This window comes from Pleurodeles waltl, chromosome 2_1, assembly GCF_031143425.1.
Source record: "Pleurodeles waltl isolate 20211129_DDA chromosome 2_1, aPleWal1.hap1.20221129, whole genome shotgun sequence".
In the NCBI taxonomy this organism is placed as follows: Eukaryota; Metazoa; Chordata; class Amphibia; order Caudata; family Salamandridae; genus Pleurodeles; species Pleurodeles waltl.
In genome coordinates this window covers 749,733,553-749,752,988 of record NC_090438.1, presented here as the reverse complement: position 1 = coordinate 749,752,988, position 19,436 = coordinate 749,733,553, and the positions used below count along the sequence as shown (strand labels likewise).

The window sequence follows — 19,436 nt, the reverse complement described above, 5'->3', positions numbered from 1 at the left end:
AGCTCAGAAGTCGGCGGCCAGTGCAATTAAAGATCGGAAAGCCGAATACCATGGCTGGAAGTCTTTCATACACTACCAGACACTTCCTGCTCCTTTATCTAACTCTTGTACGTTACTACTGTCGTCCTTTGTGACCGGTTTGCCGTATGTTGCTTCATCCACCTTTCCCCTTTGTTCGTTTTCTCTCTCTTGCACTTGGTAAATATGCGATGTGATGAAATAAGTGCCAGTCCCCAAAAATAAGAGCCGGTGCCCGCCACCACCAACTCAAATTAGGTACTGAATGGACCCAAATCAAAGGCCTGATTTAAAGGGTTACCAACCATCCTTTTGTAGGAGTTTTATCCTGGCCTGGGGCTATCTGGAGCCTAATACCTAGATGCCAACGGAGTAGAGGGTCACAAAGCACACAGCTTGTTATCACTTAACAAGTACTTTAACAGAAATTAGATTTGAAGGCAGGTTATTGACCTTGGTCAATCTCTATATATAAGAGACATGCATGCACTTTAAGAATGTCAGATGTCTCTGTGTCTATGAGTAATTACACAATGATTTAAACAGCACTTGCTAATTTACTTTTTAAATAAACCTTTTTGATGCTACTTATCTCATTGTATGGGATCAATGTTTTACATCACATATGCACATTATACAGAGACAATAAATCATAAACGTGTATAAATCAATATACAGGGATTGTTATATAAGGCAATGAGGTTACAAGGTAGAGTCACATACCACCCCCACTGGTAGGCATTATATGTTAAGAGTGCATAGTTGGAGAAACACAAAGTCAGGATTTAAAACATACACCAGAGTGTGGGGTTGTCTGTACTAGTAAGACTTTATTTCTACCCAAACGAACCCTTTTAGCAACCTCAGAATAACAACAGATTGAGGTAAAAAACAGTAAAGTTCTAAACCTAAACCTAGAGGTTTGCACGTAGCTCATTGGTGCTGGTTCGTGGCTCTTTGTCTTATATTTGAAGGATTACAACATATTAACTGCAAGTAACAAATGGCTCTCTGTATCTGTATCAAAAGCAGTAACCCACTGAGCTAACTGCATAAAGTACAAATCTGTGTTCTGCATGTTACACTATGTGTTTTGCAGGAGACACATTAAACCTGTATGCGACTTTGTGAGTCAAAACTGTGATTAGACAAAACACAGACATCTCAAGCAAGTGTATTACCCATCAGAGTTATCTTACTATTATTATTATTCTCTGAAAATGACAGGGCACAAAAGGTGTCTGTACCTGAATTCCAATGAGGCATGCAAAAAAAGATGGCAGATCTGACCCATAGTTGCTACTGCTAAATTCAGGGAGTACTGATGAGTGACGATGCTAGGTCACATTAATGACCTATTTTTAGAGATCTCAGGGTTCGTATCATATATAGGTAGGTGAGCCAATGAGCGCTCGAGCCAGATGCCTGGCTCTGGCTCAGCCCGAAGTCTCCTTGGACCCAAAATGAGCAGAACTTTCATGTAGTTTCTGCCTGCCACCCACGCTCTAACCTCATGCACTAAGATCTTAAAGCAAAGCAGTCACCCATGATGTCAAAAAAGAGCGAGAAAGAGATATCCATCCAGTGGCTGGATTGCACAGTGTGAAACCAAAAAACTGGGGTCAATTCTGGCTTCGTAGCTTGAACAACCTGTGGGATCCTAGGCAAATATTTTATTTCAGCGTACCTCATTTTTCTTCATTATCACACATTAGTGCACCTTCAAACACCTGAGTTCAAGGTGTGAGCTGTTCAAACACCTCTTTTGTTAGATTTAATAGAGTATAATGCCACTTTATGCATAATACGAATCCAGACCACATATGGCAACTTGCCTCTTAGTTCACTTAGATTACTAGCGGCATTGTAGTCATGGACAAAGGTGTGGCACTAACATTTCTAAGTTCATGTTTGAAGAGTATTACTATTACCTTTAATAAACGCCTTTCAGTGTAGAGTTGTAATCTGATGTACCAAGGAGAAATGCTTCAGCATGTTAAAGATATACACTTTTTATGAATTTTGAAGAGACTTCACCATATTTTTCAGTGCAAACATTTTCAAGGCTCTGGTCCAGTAGGGGCTCTTAGACCTAACCAGGACTCTTGGCTCGGCTCTGGCTCAGCTCTCCTTATTACTGTGTTGGCTCGCTCACTGCTAGTATCATCTCTATTCCCCTTATTGCTTTTGCATTTTGGAACTTGCAGCTCCTCTTGGAATGGGAAAAAGCTAAATTACAGGTACATCAATTTTAAAGGATAAGACACGAAGGCGGGGCAACTCTCACCTGCCACAGTTCAACTTGCAGTGTACATGCTCCATTGTCAGGATGCTTCAAGTCAAGCCAAGAGGAAGAATTCCTTGAATAGGCTCAGTGCTGCACAAAACTAATTTGCAGTGGTTTAGCTTTGTCGTCAGATTATTATGCCACAATTAAAGTTTTCTGGAAGGCTTCCATGGTTTCACAGGAGGTGATGGGAGGAATGCTTACAATGTGTCTAACCACTGGAAACTAACCCAGATAATATTCCAACCCATTGTATTTTGCCCACCATACCACACAGATTAGTCCCAAAAACATTAGCCTTGGTCCTGCTCCACTAGGCACAATCCAGCCCAAACTGCAAACCCAGGTCCTCTCTGAACTGGAAAATATCCAACCTGAGACCAACTCAGCCTGACTGGGGCTATTTAGTCAGGTATGGCATGGTCCCAGTGGTACAGTGAGCAAGGGATCCATGTCTGACCAGACCCTTGGCCACTAATGGTGTTGGTAGCCAAGAGAATGCCCAAACGTGGCTCTGATGCTTATTGTGCCTCTGGAACCAAGCAGCAACTGACTGCTTGTGACCAGATTCAAAGAGAACTTGGCTTGGCACTTTGGGCTAAATCGTGCCTACTGAAGCTGGACCCAGGTTACTTTGCATATGGCTGAATCTAATCTAAGGTGGTATGCTAGGCAAAAGAACAATGGGTTGAAATTCTACTCTGAATGATTGTCACTGGCTAGACAAGTTCCAAGCATTCCTCCCATCACCTTTTGTATGTTTGATATAACGTCCTAATTGACCATGGGAATGCTCAAATGTAGGTCAATTGCCCACTGTGACACCAGCCAAGCTGCACCCGACCTAAGAGGACGAAACTGGTCTTGGGTTACTTGTATTCTGCTTCAGCGAGGACCTAGCTTTGCAGCTCAGCCTGGAATGTTCTTATTGGAGCAGAACAAAGGCTGATTTGCATGTGGCTGGGTCTAATCTAGGGTGGTGCGGTGGGCAAAAAACATAATGAGAACAATTGTCAATAGTTAGACACAGTGCAAAGATTTCTCCCATCACCTTTTGTGTGTTTAACCATTTGATTTTCCAATAACTAAATGTACAGAAGAACACTGGAATCTCCAAAACTTTTAAAACGAGTTTTGGTATTAATATTTCATTGTGAACTTAATTAAAATTAGACAATAAAAAATTACAAAACACAATCTACATAAAAGACAGAACGCAAATACATTTAAACGGTATTCTAGTGGCCTACAAAGACAAAAAAATAAAAAGGCATTAGTCACAGTAACAACCAGAAGAGTTATGGTAAATCAGTTAAAACATATTTAAAAAATAAATATTCTCTGTATAAAATGTAATTCAAGGTACTGACAAAAAGCGAAAGGGTAAAAATTGTGTCAGAAAGCAAAACACAGTGGTCGGATATTAAATCCCACTTTATCCAGGCACAATTGCAAGTTTTGATTTACCCTGCAACCCTGTCAAACGTGTTTCGCACTTTCTTGAAAAGTGGACTATTATACCACTTGACAGGCAGCTACACTGCTGGGGCAATACAATGACCTTGTAAAGCGTTTAGTACTTCGGCGGAGGAAAGTGATGCTGGAAAAGCAATATCTCAGCATTCCCTCTTGTATATCCGTCCCCACTGTGAGTCATGCACCAGTATTATTATTACCCCTCAAGTTAGGTGTCGGTGAACTACTTGTATGACGAGGGGTGGAGGAATAATACCGGAGTTTTCATCGCTTACTTGAGGAGTGTGCGCGTGCTGTGACCTGAAGATGCCTGTCCCGCTGATGCCGTCTAGGGAATCTCTGTCCGGGATTCTTCCACTTCGGGAGTAGACGAGGCGGCGATTCACCCCAAACATCTCCACAGTTTCCCGCAAATGACAGCCAGGACAGCGCAAACAAGTCTCCGCCAAGTTGGCACGGATCTACCCCTGGTTCTCTTCCCGCCCCGTACCTCCGTAGCTACCGGCTGAAGGAGGGCTGGGGGCGGGCTACCTCTGGAAAACTCCCTCTGTAGGCTGGGAGTAGCACATGCCTCCGGGTAGGTAGGGGATGGATTGAAAGGGAGGAAATGACCAAGGGAGAATCGCAGCGTCTCCGGACTGCGGGTCGACCACCTGTGGATGAATGCGCGGGAGGGTGTTGGGGGGCGGGGTGTTCAGGGTACCAGAAGAATGCCCTTCAGCGGAGGCTGGAAGATGGGGTAGGGAGCACCCCGATACCTTCCTTTCTAGCGATAAACTCAGCAAAGCGCACGGCACCGCTGCGCCGTTCGTAGGGCGTGGTCTCAGCGCAGGGATGCTGCTCTCACTTTCCTCTTTTCTGCAGGTCGGGCTGGGACAGGGAGAAAGTGCAGAGCCCTCCCGCAGGTAGCACGTCACCGTCGGGCTACTATGGGAACACTGACACGCCCGTCCCAGGGGGTCTCAAGGAGCCGGCCTAGCCTAGTGGATCACTCTGCCCGGCTGTGATCCTTGATTGCACAAATAAACATGCGCCCGCTATTTTACTCTGTCGCCCGTTTTCCAAGGCTGTAACTACCATTGGTGCAGCAGGTGCAGTGACACCGGGGCCCCGAGCCCTGAGGGGACCATTAAAACCTGGAACTAAAGACTAGTACTAGTTGTACTCCGATACTGGAAAACAAGGGTCCCTATCATGACAGTTTTCACGGTTCTACGGAACACTGGGCGAGGTGAACAGTCCCTGTAACATACATGTACTGCCTGTCCCCTGGAAGCTCAGGAAGCTTATACTGGGGCCAGAATACCACATGACTCCTCTTTCGAGCTTTGACTTTCAGGAAGTAGCACGGTCAAACAGTTAAGACTTACTCCTGGAGTGTGGTTAGGGTAGAAAATCAAACACAGTTCACACGTTAATAATACAGAGTAAATAGATTGTTTAATCATTTCGTATTGAATACGTATGTGTATTTCATTATTCCTGAGTTAAAAAGTTTAGCAGACGCAATAGCGTAGCTTAAAAAAATTAGCCCATGCCGGAAGGCACATTGACGCGGTTGAACTAATAGCCATTTAACCATTTAACCATTTACCATTTATTTAATTGTTATTAGCCTATCCGGCCTTAACAATAATCACACAGTAGATATCAATCCCTCGAACTCAATAAAAATCACATTAAGATAAAAACATCTCAATACAAGGAACTATGCTTGAATTTTTGATTTAACATGTGCCAAAATGTATCCAATTTACCATGCATTATCGTAAAACCTGATTTGACCATAATTTACATAAAAACTTAACTTATTCTAGAAAAACATTATGAATCTAATATTTAAAATGTCTTATTATGGGACGAGTCATTTGGGGCCTTGCATTGCCTTCCAGCCATTTAATAAAAGACCGAGGCCTAACCCAGTTTACGTTGCCCTGCACCGATTTCCCAAGCTAAATAGGTACGGGATAACATAGGCTATTGTGCCTGTGCCAACTGTAGGTGCATTGATAGACGTAATTTCCATGCTTCCAAGATATAAGTTGAGACCTTTGTCACAATGTATTTCTCATCTGAACGCATACATAGCGCTTCCGCCTCCTTGCACTTCCTAACTCCGAAAGTTCTGAAAAGTGGACGAAGGTACAATTTACGGAGTCTGAGCGTAAAGTGACATAGTAAAAGGAAATGGGAAAGTGTTTCCGGACCACCATGAAGACATGGACAACATTCTAAACTACCCGGAGGAGCGGATTGCCATCTGTTGACCACCGCTGTCACTGGTAGTGTGCCCATACGGAATTTAAAGTAGAGAGCCCTTTTTTCCTCCGGATAAATACTGTCTATGAATATTGCTGGTTTAAGCTCTTGGTTAAACAAAATATACCGCTTGAATAAAGGGCTAAATGACTCGCACATAATCTCTGTCTTTCGCTCCCAATATGCCTTTTTTATGACAGCAAGACTAGGCCTTCCGATTTTTTCAGGATGGAGCCAAAAGTCATCCTGGCCAATAGCAGCCAGGATAGTTGAAATATGTTTGAACCAGGGCAGTTTCCGATGGTTTTGCAACTTCATGATATCCTTGAGTACGTCTCTGAATGGTTTGAGAGCCTCTTTTGTCCAAATACGGATCCAGTATCTTACTGGAGCCAGAGCGATGTAGTCCTCAACCTTTCTCATCTGTAGATCAATTCTTATTGCGTTCATTGGTGTAGCATTACCTAGACAAAGTAATTGGCGTAAGAATTTGTTCTCGGTTACTTGTATTGATGGAATCTTTCTGAATCCCCAGATCTCTGCGCTGTAAAGTGCTGCGGCTCTTGCTTTTGTTTTGTATGCAAGCAGCGCGGAGCTCACGGAGTGATTGCCTGTAGCCTTTGCAAATCTGAGTACTGCTCCGGCTTGTTGGGCCAAGGAAATTCTGCTTTTGTAGATTTGTGGTTTCCATGTCTGTTTTTCATCTAATCTGCAGCCCAGGTAATCATAGGAGGCCACTCGGGCCAAAGGCTTATTATTTACCCTAAAAGTCGATTGCAACGTCTGTTTTTGGTTGAGAATCATAAACTTTGTTTTCCCCTCATTGATTACCATGCTCCTTGAGGTACAGAAAGATTCGAAGCCCCTAAGTAGACCATGCATTGCTATCTCTGTTCTTGCCAGTAATACGGCGTCATCAGCAAAGAGCAAGATAGGTATACTTTCATTGGCTAGTTTTGGCACGTCCAGATTTAATTCCTTCAAAACTTGACTTACTTTATTTATATAACAATTGAATAAGGTTGGGGCCAAAACGCAGCCTTGTTTTACACCTCGCTCAATTGGAATTTTGGCCGTATAATCATTTCTCGTAGAATATCTGACCCTGGCAGTGTTTCCTGTATGCAATAGAATTAGCAGCCTTAAGATTTTTCCCTGTATGCCCATGTCCGACAATAGCTGCCATAATGTTTGGCGATTTACGCTGTCGAAGGCTGTTTGGAGATCCACAAAGACCAGGTATAATGGACTGTTTTTAAGGGTGGCGTATTTAGCACAGATCATGTTTAGCTTAAAAAGTTGGTCTGTTGTACTTTGGCCACTCCTAAAACCAGCTTGGTGTGTTGATATTAAATCTCCGTCCTCTAGCCTTTGGTCTAGACGCGACTGAATCAATTTGGCAAAAATCTTTCCAACACTATCAAGCAGTGAGATAGGTCTATAATTGCTCACCATGTCCCGAGGCCCTTTTTTGTGAATTGGAACGATTATTGATTCCTTCCAAGAAGGAGGGATTACCTCGTAATGCCAAACACTGTTGAATAGACGGGCTAGAGCAGGTAACCATAACGTTAGCTGGTTACGGTAAGCATCTGAAGGGATGCCATCTGGGCCTGCAGCCTTATGCGGCTTTTGAAGGAGGATAACTTGTTTAATCTCTTTATCACTAAATTCCGGTATTAACTTCATTGCACGTGGAATGACGTGGGCTACTTGCGTGGAATTTGTGCTGGAAAATTCGTTAGAGACTAGTACATTCTGGGTTCCGTTTACCAATCTAAAAAGACAATTTGAAGATGCTGCGTGGGTCTTTTGAAGAGGAAATACTTTGCTTGATCTTTGATTTCTGCCTCCCAGCCCTTGAGTGAGGATGTTTGAGTTAATGGTCATCCCTGGTTCTGTCTTGGCCACTTCCTGATACAAGGCAGTAAAGTGCTTTACCCAAAGTTGAGGGTTAATATTCAGTTCTAGGTTTTTCGGGGGGCCTTCGCATCCCCGCCTGACTATCTCCCAAAACTTTTTGGAGTTCCCTGCCGTTATTGCTTGCAATAAAGTTTTCCAAAGTTTATGTGGAAATATCTTCCTTTTGTATCTTAATAATTTTTTGTACTGTTGCCTACATCCATGAAAATGTTGCTCGTTGGAATCATTCAAGTGCCGGTTCTTCAGTGCTTGTGATAAGGTCTTTTTTAGCTTTAAACACTCTTCATCGAACCAGCCCTCCATCATTTTAGGACTGATTTGAGGATGCTTGATCTTTTCCTTTTTTGTTTGCAGTAGCAAATTATTAAAGTTATGCAGGAGGGGTATAGCGTCATTATCTGATGGGTTTAAGAACGTGCTAAGTGATGACAACCAGGTTTAGCTGGGAACACTCATATAAGGTTCATCCTCATTTGACCTTAATATGTTTTTCCTGTTTGGTCTCATAGTTATTGTTAGGCTATTTCCGTTGAATGGAGACTCCGCCTTCCCTGGGCTCGTGTCCGGATGGACTATCTCCATTAGCAGTGGGTCGTGATCACTCTCGATTCTGTCCCTTATTTCCATATCGATGACGTAATGCCAGGCTTCGATGTTTATTGCCATATAGTCAATTATGCTTTGCCTTTTTCCAGTTCGAAAGGTAGATTTAAAGGTTTTATCTGACTTTGTTCTCCCATTTAATGTGCGAAGTCCTCCTTCTATTAATGCTTCAAAGATTAATTCTCCTTTCTTGGAGTCATTACAACGTTGGATAAGAGGCGTTGGGATATTCCAAGCATAATCTTCCTCTGCTACTTGTTCGTCCCAGAGGATAGAATGAGGTTTAGTGTTGAAGTCACCACATATCAATAAAAAGATTTTACAAGGTTGGAGAGAGCGATTGTTCATGTGACCTGGTACTGGGTTCCTCCGATCCATAGTTCTTTTGTTTAGGATATGTTCTTTAAGGAGCCGCACCCCTGGCGTAACTTGAGCCCGGGTGATAGGTGGGAAGTACACATTTACTATTTCAAGTGACCATTCCTCGTATTTGACTGCGAGGGTCTGGATTCCCTTGCTTTGTACGGTGTGAGTTACTACGGAGTTCCTCAGTAATGAAGTTCTAATCCAAATACTCAGACCTCCCGAGGGTCTTCCTTTTTTTTGCTTAATTGCAGGTGAGTGGAAGGTGGCGAACCCATCTAGGTCAATAGCATGTGTAGACCAAGTTTCTTGGAAGCAGCTGATGTCTTGTTTTTTAATGAATTCAACCCAGTCTTTATCTTCCATTTTGTTTTTTAAACCTGCTATGTTCCAGCTTAGAATTTTTAATATGGGACTGGTTTTATTTTTTATGTTCGAGTTATCCATTTTTTGCTACGAGCTTTTAAATGATTGCTCTTTGCAATTCTGTAACTGTGGGGAATTACCCCTACTGTTTCTAGGGGAATTAGCTACCAGGTGTAAGGAAATGCCTCCTTGGCATGGTTGCCCCCTGACTTTTTGCCTTTGCTGATGCTATGTTTACAATTGAAAGTGTGCTGAGGCCTGCTAACCAGGCCCCAGCACCAGTGTTCTTTCCCTAACCTGTACTTTTGTATCCACAATTGGCAGACCCTGGCATCCAGATAAGTCCCTTGTAACTGGTACTTCTGGTACCAAGGGCCCTGATGCCAAGGAAGGTCTCTAAGGGCTGCAGCATGTCTTATGCCACCCTGGAGACCTCTCACTCAGCACAGACACACTGCTTGCCAGCTTGTGTGTGCTAGTGAGGACAAAACGAGTAAGTCGACATGGCACTCCCCTCAGGGTGCCATGCCAGCCTCTCACTGCCTATGCAGTATAGGTAAGACACCCCTCTAGCAGGCCTTACAGCCCTAAGGCAGGGTGCACTATACCATAGGTGAGGGTACCAGTGCATGAGCATGGTACCCCTACAGTGTCTAAACAAAACCTTAGACATCGTAAGTGCAGGGTAGCCATAAGAGTATATGGTCTGGGAGTTTGTCAAACACGAACTCCACAGCACCATACTGGCTACACTGAAAACTGGGGAGTTTGGTATCAAACTTCTCAGCACAATAAATGCACACTGATGCCAGTGTACATTTTATTGTAAAATACACCACAGAGGGCACCTTAGAGGTGCCCCCTGAAACTTAACCGACTATCTGTGTAGGCTGACTAGTTTTAGCAGCCTGCCACAAACCGAGACATGTTGCTGGCCCCATGGGGAGAGTGCCTTTGTCACTCTGAGGCCAGTAACAAAGCCTGCACTGGGTGGAGATGCTAACACCTCTCCCAGGCAGGAATTGTCACACCTGGCGGTGAGCCTCAAAGGCTCACCTCCTTTGTGCCAACCCAGCAGGACACTCCAGCTAGTGGAGTTGCCCGCCCCCTCCGGCCAGGCCCCACTTTTGGCGGCAAGGCCGGAGAAAATAATGAGAAAAACAAGGAGGAGTCACTGGCCAGTCAGGACAGCCCCTAAGGTGTCCTGAGCTGAGGTGACTCTAACTTTTAGAAATCCTCCATCTTGCAGATGGAGGATTCCCCCAATAGGGTTAGGATTGTGACCCCCTCCCCTTGGGAGGAGGCACAAAGAGGGTGTACCCACCCTCAGGGCTAGTAGCCATTGGCTACTAACCCCCCAGACCTAAACACGCCCTTAAATTTAGTATTTAAGGGCTACCCTGAACCCTAGAAAATTAGATTCCTGCAACTACAAGAAGAAGGACTGCCTAGCTGAAAACCCCTGCAGAGGAAGACCAGAAGACGACAACTGCCTTGGCTCCAGAAACTCACCGGCCTGTCTCCTGCCTTCCAAAGACCCTGCTCCAGCGACGCCTTCCAAAGGGACCAGCGACCTCGACATCCTCTGAGGACTGCCCCTGCTTCGAAAAGACAAGAAACTCCCGAGGACAGCGGACCTGCTCCAAGAAAAGCTGCAACTTTGTTTCCAGCAGCTTTAAAGAACCCTGCAAGCTCCCCGCAAGAAGCGTGAGACTTGCAACACTGCACCCGGCGACCCCGACTCGGCTGGTGGAGAACCGACACCTCAGGAGGGACCCCAGGACTACTCTGATACTGTGAGTACCAAAACCTGTCCCCCCTGAGCCCCCACAGCGCCGCCTGCAGAGGGAATCCCGAGGCTTCCCCTGACCGCGACTCTTTGAATCCAAAGTCCCGACACCTGGGAGAGACCCTGCACCCGCAGCCCCCAGGACCTGAAGGACCGGACTTTCACTGGAGAAGTGACCCCCAGGAGTCCCTCTCCCTTGCCCAAGTGGAGGTTTCCCCGAGGAACCCCCCCCTTGCCTGCCTGCAGCGCTGAAGAGATCCCGAGATCTCTCATAGACTAACATTGCGAACCCGACGCTTGTGTCTACACTGCACCCGGCCGCCCCCGCGCCGCTGAGGGTGAAATTTCTGTGTGGGCTTGTGTCCCCCCCGGTGCCCTACAAAACCCCCCTGGTCTGCCCTCCGAAGACGCGGGTACTTACCTGCAAGCAGACCGGAACCGGGGCACCCCCTTCTCTCCATTCTAGCCTATGTGTTTTGGGCACCACTTTGAACTCTGCACCTGACCGGCCCTGAGCTGCTGGTGTGGTGACTTTGGGGTTGCTCTGAACCCCCAACGGTGGGCTACCTTGGACCAAGAACTAAGCCCTGTAAGTGTCTTACTTACCTGGTTAACCTAACAAATACTTACCTCCCCTAGGAACTGTGAAAATTGCACTAAGTGTCCACTTTTAAAACAGCTATTTGTGAATAACTTGAAAAGTATACATGCAATTTTGATGATTTGAAGTTCCTAAAGTACTTACCTGCAATACCTTTCGAATGAGATATTACATGTAGAATTTGAACCTGTGGTTCTTAAAATAAACTAAGAAAAGATATTTTTCTATATAAAAACCTATTGGCTGGATTTGTCTCTGAGTGTGTGTACCTCATTTATTGTCTATGTGTATGTACAACAAATGCTTAACACTACTCCTTGGATAAGCCTACTGCTCGACCACACTACCACAAAATAGAGCATTAGTATTATCTATTTTTACCACTATTTTACCTCTAAGGGGAACCCTTGGACTCTGTGCATGCTATTCCTTACTTTGAAATAGCACATACAGAGCCAACTTCCTACATTGGTGGATCAGCGGTGGGGTACAAGACTTTGCATTTGCTGGACTACTCAGCCAATACCTGATCACACGACAAATTCCAAAATTGTCATTAGAAATTGATTTTTGCAATTTGAAAAGTTTTCTAAATTCTTAAAAGACCTGCTAGGGCCTTGTGTTAGATCCTGTTTAGCATTTCTTTTAGAGTTTAAAAGTTTGTAAAAGTTTGAATTAGATTCTAGAACCAGTTGTAGATTCTTAAAAAGTATTCCAACTTTTAGAAGCAAAATGTCTAGCACAGATGTGACTGTGGTGGAACTCGACACCACACCTTACCTCCATCTTAAGATGAGGGAGCTAAGGTCACTCTGTAAAATAAAGAAAATAACAATGGGCCCCAAACCTACCAAAATACAGCTCCAGGAGCTTTTGGCAGAGTTTGAAAAGGCCAACCCCTCTGAGGGTGGCAACTCAGAGGAAGAGGATAGTGACTTGGAGGACAATTCCCCCCTACCAGTCCTATCTAGGGAGAACAGGGTCCCTCAAACCCTGACTCCAAAAATAATAGTCAGAGATGCTGGTTCCCTCACAGGAGAGACCAACACCTCTGAAATCACTGAGGATAGCCCCAGTGAAGAGGACATCCAGTTAGCCAGGATGGCCAAAAGATTGGCTTTGGAAAGACAGATCCTAGCCATAGAGAGGGAAAGACAAGAGATGGGCCTAGGACCCATCAATGGTGGCAGCAACATAAATAGGGTCAGAGATTCTCCTGACATGTTGAAAATCCCTAAAGGGATTGTAACTAAATATGAAGATGGTGATGACATCACCAAATGGTTCACAGCTTTTGAGAGGGCTTGTGTAACCAGAAAAGTGAACAGATCTCACTGGGGTGCTCTCCTTTGGGAAATGTTCACAGGAAAGTGTAGGGATAGACTCCTCACACTCTCTGGACAAGATGCAGAATCCTATGACCTCATGAAGGGTACCCTGATTGAGGGCTTTGGATTCTCCACTGAGGAGTACAGGATTAGGTTCAGGGGGGCTCAAAAATCCTCGAGCCAGACCTGGGTTGACTTTGTTGACTACTCAGTGAAAACACTAGATGGTTGGATTCAAGGCAGTGGTGTAAGTAATTATGATGGGCTGTACAATTTATTTGTGAAAGAACACCTGTTAAGTAATTGTTTCAATGATAAACTGCATCAGCATCTGGTAGACCTAGGACCAATTTCTCCCCAAGAATTGGGAAAGAAGGCGGACCATTGGGTCAAGACAAGGGTGTCCAAGACTTCAACAGGGGGTGACCAAAAGAAAGGGGTCACAAAGACTCCCCAGCAGAAGGGTGATGAGACAACCAAAACTAAAAATAGTAAAGAGTCTTCTACAGGCCCCCAAAAACCTGCACAGGAGGGTGGGCCCAGAGCCTCTTCACAAAACAATGGGTACAAGGGTAAAAACTTTGATCCCAAAAAGGCCTGGTGTCATAGCTGTAAACAGCATGGACACCAAACTGGAGACAAGGCCTGTCCCAAGAAAGGTTCCACTCCAAACTCCCATCCAGGTAACACTGGTATGGCTAGTCTCCAAGTGGGATCAACAGTGTGCCCAGAGCAAATCAGGGTCCACACTGAAGCTACTCTAGTTTCTGAGGGTGGGGTGGATTTAGCCACACTAGCTGTCTGGCCGCCTAACATGCAAAAATACAGACAGCAACTCTTAATTAATGGGACTAGAATAGAGGGCCTGAGGGATACAGGTGCCAGTGTCACCATGGTGACAGAGAAACTGGTTTCCCCTGGCCAATACCTGACTGGAAAAACTTACACAGTCACCAACGCTGACAATCAGAGAAAAGTACATCCCATGGCAATGGTTACTTTAGAATGGGGAGGGGTCAATGGCCTGAAACAGGTGGTGGTCTCCTCAAATATCCCAGTGGACTGTCTGCTTGGAAATGACCTGGAGTCCTCAGCATGGGCTGAGGTAGAACTAAAAACCCATGCAGCAATGCTGGGTATCCCTGAACTGGTGTGTGTGAAAACAAGAGCACAGTGCAAGGCACAGGGTGAACAAGTAGAGCTGGAGTCTGGAAGAATGGCCCAGCCTACCAAGAGAACAGGAAAGTCAGTTGGGAAACCAACTGCAACACAGCAAAAGAAAGGGAACCTCTCTTCTCAGGAAGAAGTTCTGCCCTCTGAGGGAACTGAGCCTTTGGAGCTTGAACCTTACCAGGTTGAGCTCTTAGGCCCAGGGGGACCCTCAAGGGAGGAGCTGTGTAAGGGACAAGAAACCTGTCCCTCTCTTGAAGGCCTTAGGCAGCAAGCTGCTGAAGAGTCCAAAGGCAAGAAAAATGGAACGCATAGGGTCTATTGGGAAGATGGACTCCTGTACACTGAGGCCAGAGACCCCAAACCTGGTGCCACTAGGAGAGTGGTAGTGCCTCAGCTGTTCAGAGAGTTCATCCTAACATTGGCCCATGACATTCCCCTTGCTGGACATTTGGGACAAACCAAGACGTGGGAGAGGTTAGTCAACCACTTCTACTGGCCCAATATGTCCAACATGGTTAAGGAGTTTTGCCTCTCCTGCCCCACCTGTCAAGCCAGTGGTAAGACAGGTGGGCATCCAAAGGCCCCCCTCATTCCACTTCCAGTGGTAGGGGTGCCCTTTGAAAGAGTGGGTGTGGACATAGTTGGTCCACTAGAACCTCCCACAGCCTCAGGAAATATGTATATCCTGGTAGTGGTGGATCATGCTACCAGGTATCCTGAAGCTATTCCCCTTAGGTCGACTACTGCCCCTGCAGTAGCCAAGGCCCTCATTGGTATCTTTACCAGAGTGGGTTTCCCTAAGGAGGTGGTGTCTGACAGAGGTACCAACTTCATGTCAGCATACCTAAAGCACATGTGGAATGAGTGTGGAGTGACTTATAAATTCACTACACCCTACCATCCACAAACTAATGGCTTAGTTGAGAGATTCAACAAGACATTAAAAGGCATGATCATGGGGCTCCCAGAAAAACTCAAAAGGAGATGGGATGTCCTCCTGCCATGTCTGCTTTTCGCTTACAGGGAGGTACCACAGAAGGGAGTAGGATTCTCATCCTTTGAACTTCTGTTTGGTCATCCTGTAAGGGGACCACTTGCCCTTGTTAAAGAAGGCTGGGAGAGACCTCTCCATGAGCCTAAACAGGACATAGTGGACTATGTACTTGGCCTTCGCTCTAGAATGGCAGAGTACATGGAAAAGGCAACCAAAAACCTTGAGGCCAGCCAACAACTCCAGAAGTTTTGGTATGACCAAAAGGCTGCACTGGTTGAGTTCCAACCAGGGCAGAAAGTCTGGGTTCTGGAGCCTGTGGCTCCCAGGGCACTCCAGGACAAATGGAGTGGCCCTTACCCAGTGCTAGAAAGGAAGAGTCAGGTCACCTACCTGGTGGACCTGGGCACAAGCAGGAGCCCCAAGAGGGTGATCCATGTGAACCGCCTTAAGCTCTTCCATGACAGGGCTGATGTGAATCTGTTGATGGTAACAGATGAGGATCAGGAGGCAGAGAGTGAACCTCTCCCTGATCTTCTGTCATCAGACCCAAAAGATGGCACAGTAGATGGAGTGATCTACTCAGACACCCTCTCTGGCCAACAGCAAGCTGATTGTAGGAGAGTCCTACAACAGTTTCCTGAACTCTTCTCCTTGACCCCTGGTCAGACACACCTGTGTACCCATGATGTGGACACAGGAGACAGCATGCCTGTCAAGAACAAAATCTTTAGACAATCTGACCATGTCAAAGAAAGCATCAAGGTGGAAGTCCACAAGATGCTGGAATTGGGAGTAATTGAGCGCTCTGACAGCCCCTGGGCTAGCCCAGTGGTCTTAGTCCCCAAACCTCACACCAAAGGTGGAAAGAAAGAGATGAGGTTTTGTGTGGACTACAGAGGGCTCAATTCTGTCACCAAGACAGATGCCCATCCAATTCCAAGAGCTGATGAGCTCATTGATAAATTAGGTGCTGCCAAATTTCTAAGTACCTTTGACTTGACAGCAGGGTACTGGCAAATAAAAATGGCACCTGGAGCAAAAGAAAAGACAGCATTCTCCACACCTGATGGGCATTATCAGTTTACTGTTATGCCCTTTGGTTTAAAGAATGCCCCTGCCACCTTCCAAAGGTTGGTGAATCAAGTCCTTGCTGGCTTGGAGTCCTTTAGCACAGCTTATCTTGATGATATTGCTGTCTTTAGCTCCACCTGGCAGGATCACCTGATCCACCTGAGGAAGGTTTTGAAGGCTCTGCAATCTGCAGGCCTCTCTATCAAGGCATCCAAATGCCAGATAGGGCAGGGAACTGTGGTTTACTTGGGACACCTTGTAGGTGGAGGCCAAGTTCAGCCACTCCAACCCAAGATCCAGACTATTCTGGACTGGGTAGCTCCAAAAACCCAGACTCAAGTCAGGGCATTCCTTGGCTTGACTGGGTACTACAGGAGGTTTGTGAAGGGATATGGATCCATTGTGACAGCCCTCACTGAACTCACCTCCAAGAAAATGCCCAAGAAAGTAAACTGGACTGTGGAATGCCAACAGGCCTTTGACACCCTGAAACAGGCAATGTGCTCAGCACCAGTTCTCAAAGCTCCAGATTATTCTAAGCAGTTCATTGTGCAGACTGATGCCTCTGAACATGGGATAGGGGCAGTGTTGTCCCAAACAAATGATGATGGCCTTGACCAGCCTGTTGCTTTCATTAGCAGGAGGTTACTCCCCAGGGAGCAGCGTTGGAGTGCCATTGAGAGGGAGGCCTTTGCTGTGGTTTGGTCCCTGAAGAAGCTGAGACCATACCTCTTTGGGACTCACTTCCTAGTTCAAACTGACCACAGACCTCTCAAATGGCTGATGCAAATGAAAGGTGAAAATCCTAAACTGTTGAGGTGGTCCATCTCCCTACAGGGAATGGACTTTATAGTGGAACACAGACCTGGGACTGCCCATGCCAATGCAGATGGCCTTTCCAGGTTCTTCCACTTAGAAAATGAAGACTCTCTTGGGAAAGGTTAGTCTCATCCTCTTTCGTTTGGGGGGGGGTTGTGTAAGGAAATGCCTCCTTGGCATGGTTGCCCCCTGACTTTTTGCCTTTGCTGATGCTATGTTTACAATTGAAAGTGTGCTGAGGCCTGCTAACCAGGCCCCAGCACCAGTGTTCTTTCCCTAACCTGTACTTTTGTATCCACAATTGGCAGACCCTGGCATCCAGATAAGTCCCTTGTAACTGGTACTTCTGGTACCAAGGGCCCTGATGCCAAGGAAGGTCTCTAAGGGCTGCAGCATGTCTTATGCCACCCTGGAGACCTCTCACTCAGCACAGACACACTGCTTGCCAGCTTGTGTGTGCTAGTGAGGACAAAACGAGTAAGTCGACATGGCACTCCCCTCAGGGTGCCATGCCAGCCTCTCACTGCCTATGCAGTATAGGTAAGACACCCCTCTAGCAGGCCTTACAGCCCTAAGGCAGGGTGCACTATACCATAGGTGAGGGTACCAGTGCATGAGCATGGTACCCCTACAGTGTCTAAACAAAACCTTAGACATCGTAAGTGCAGGGTAGCCATAAGAGTATATGGTCTGGGAGTTTGTCAAACACGAACTCCACAGCACCATACTGGCTACACTGAAAACTGGGGAGTTTGGTATCAAACTTCTCAGCACAATAAATGCACACTGATGCCAGTGTACATTTTATTGTAAAATACACCACAGAGGGCACCTTAGAGGTGCCCCCTGAAACTTAACCGACTATCTGTGTAGGCTGACTAGTTTTAGCAGCCTGCCACAAACCGAGACATGTTGCTGGCCCCATGGGGAGAGTGCCTTTGTCACTCTGAGGCCAGTAACAAAGCCTGCACTGGGTGGAGATGCTAACACCTCTCCCAGGCAGGAATTGTCACACCTGGCGGTGAGCCTCAAAGGCTCACCTCCTTTGTGCCAACCCAGCAGGACACTCCAGCTAGTGGAGTTGCCCGCCCCCTCCGGCCAGGCCCCACTTTTGGCGGCAAGGCCGGAGAAAATAATGAGAAAAACAAGGAGGAGTCACTGGCCAGTCAGGACAGCCCCTAAGGTGTCCTGAGCTGAGGTGACTCTAACTTTTAGAAATCCTCCATCTTGCAGATGGAGGATTCCCCCAATAGGGTTAGGATTGTGACCCCCTCCCCTTGGGAGGAGGCACAAAGAGGGTGTACCCACCCTCAGGGCTAGTAGCCATTGGCTACTAACCCCCCAGACCTAAACACGCCCTTAAATTTAGTATTTAAGGGCTACCCTGAACCCTAGAAAATTAGATTCCTGCAACTACAAGAAGAAGGACTGCCTAGCTGAAAACCCCTGCAGAGGAAGACCAGAAGACGACAACTGCCTTGGCTCCAGAAACTCACCGGCCTGTCTCCTGCCTTCCAAAGACCCTGCTCCAGCGACGCCTTCCAAAGGGACCAGCGACCTCGACATCCTCTGAGGACTGCCCCTGCTTCGAAAAGACAAGAAACTCCCGAGGACAGCGGACCTGCTCCAAGAAAAGCTGCAACTTTGTTTCCAGCAGCTTTAAAGAACCCTGCAAGCTCCCCGCAAGAAGCGTGAGACTTGCAACACTGCACCCGGCGACCCCGACTCGGCTGGTGGAGAACCGACACCTCAGGAGGGACCCCAGGACTACTCTGATACTGTGAGTACCAAAACCTGTCCCCCCTGAGCCCCCACAGCGCCGCCTGCAGAGGGAATCCCGAGGCTTCCCCTGACCGCGACTCTTTGAATCCAAAGTCCCGACACCTGGGAGAGACCCTGCACCCGCAGCCCCCAGGACCTGAAGGACCGGACTTTCACTGGAGAAGTGACCCCCAGGAGTCCCTCTCCCTTGCCCAAGTGGAGGTTTCCCCGAGGAACCCCCCCCTTGCCTGCCTGTAGCGCTGAAGAGATCCCGAGATCTCTCATAGACTAACATTGCGAACCCGACGCTTGTGTCTACACTGCACCCGGCCGCCCCCGCGCCGCTGAGGGTGAAATTTCTGTGTGGGCTTGTGTCCCCCCCGGTGCCCTACAAAACCCCCCTGGTCTGCCCTCCGAAGACGCAGGTACTTACCTGCAAGCAGACCGGAACCGGGGCACCCCCTTCTCTCCATTCTAGCCTATGTGTTTTGGGCACCACTTTGAACTCTGCACCTGACCGGCCCTGAGCTGCTGGTGTGGTGACTTTGGGGTTGCTCTGAACCCCCAACGGTGGGCTACCTTGGACCAAGAACTAAGCCCTGTAA

General features: G+C 46.8%; 1 protein-coding gene across 1 annotated transcript in view; it reads right to left on the bottom strand.

Moving 5' to 3' along the window:
- FAM217A (family with sequence similarity 217 member A) overlaps nt 1-4,582 on the bottom strand; it is an 82,076-nt gene extending 77,494 nt beyond the window's left edge. The window contains exon 1 of the mRNA XM_069206665.1: nt 4,057-4,582. Within this exon, the coding sequence (XP_069062766.1) occupies nt 4,057-4,176 (120 nt within the window). The 5' untranslated portion in view covers nt 4,177-4,582. The remainder of the gene's footprint in view (nt 1-4,056) is intronic.
- Nucleotides 4,583-19,436: the final 14,854 nt, after the last annotated feature.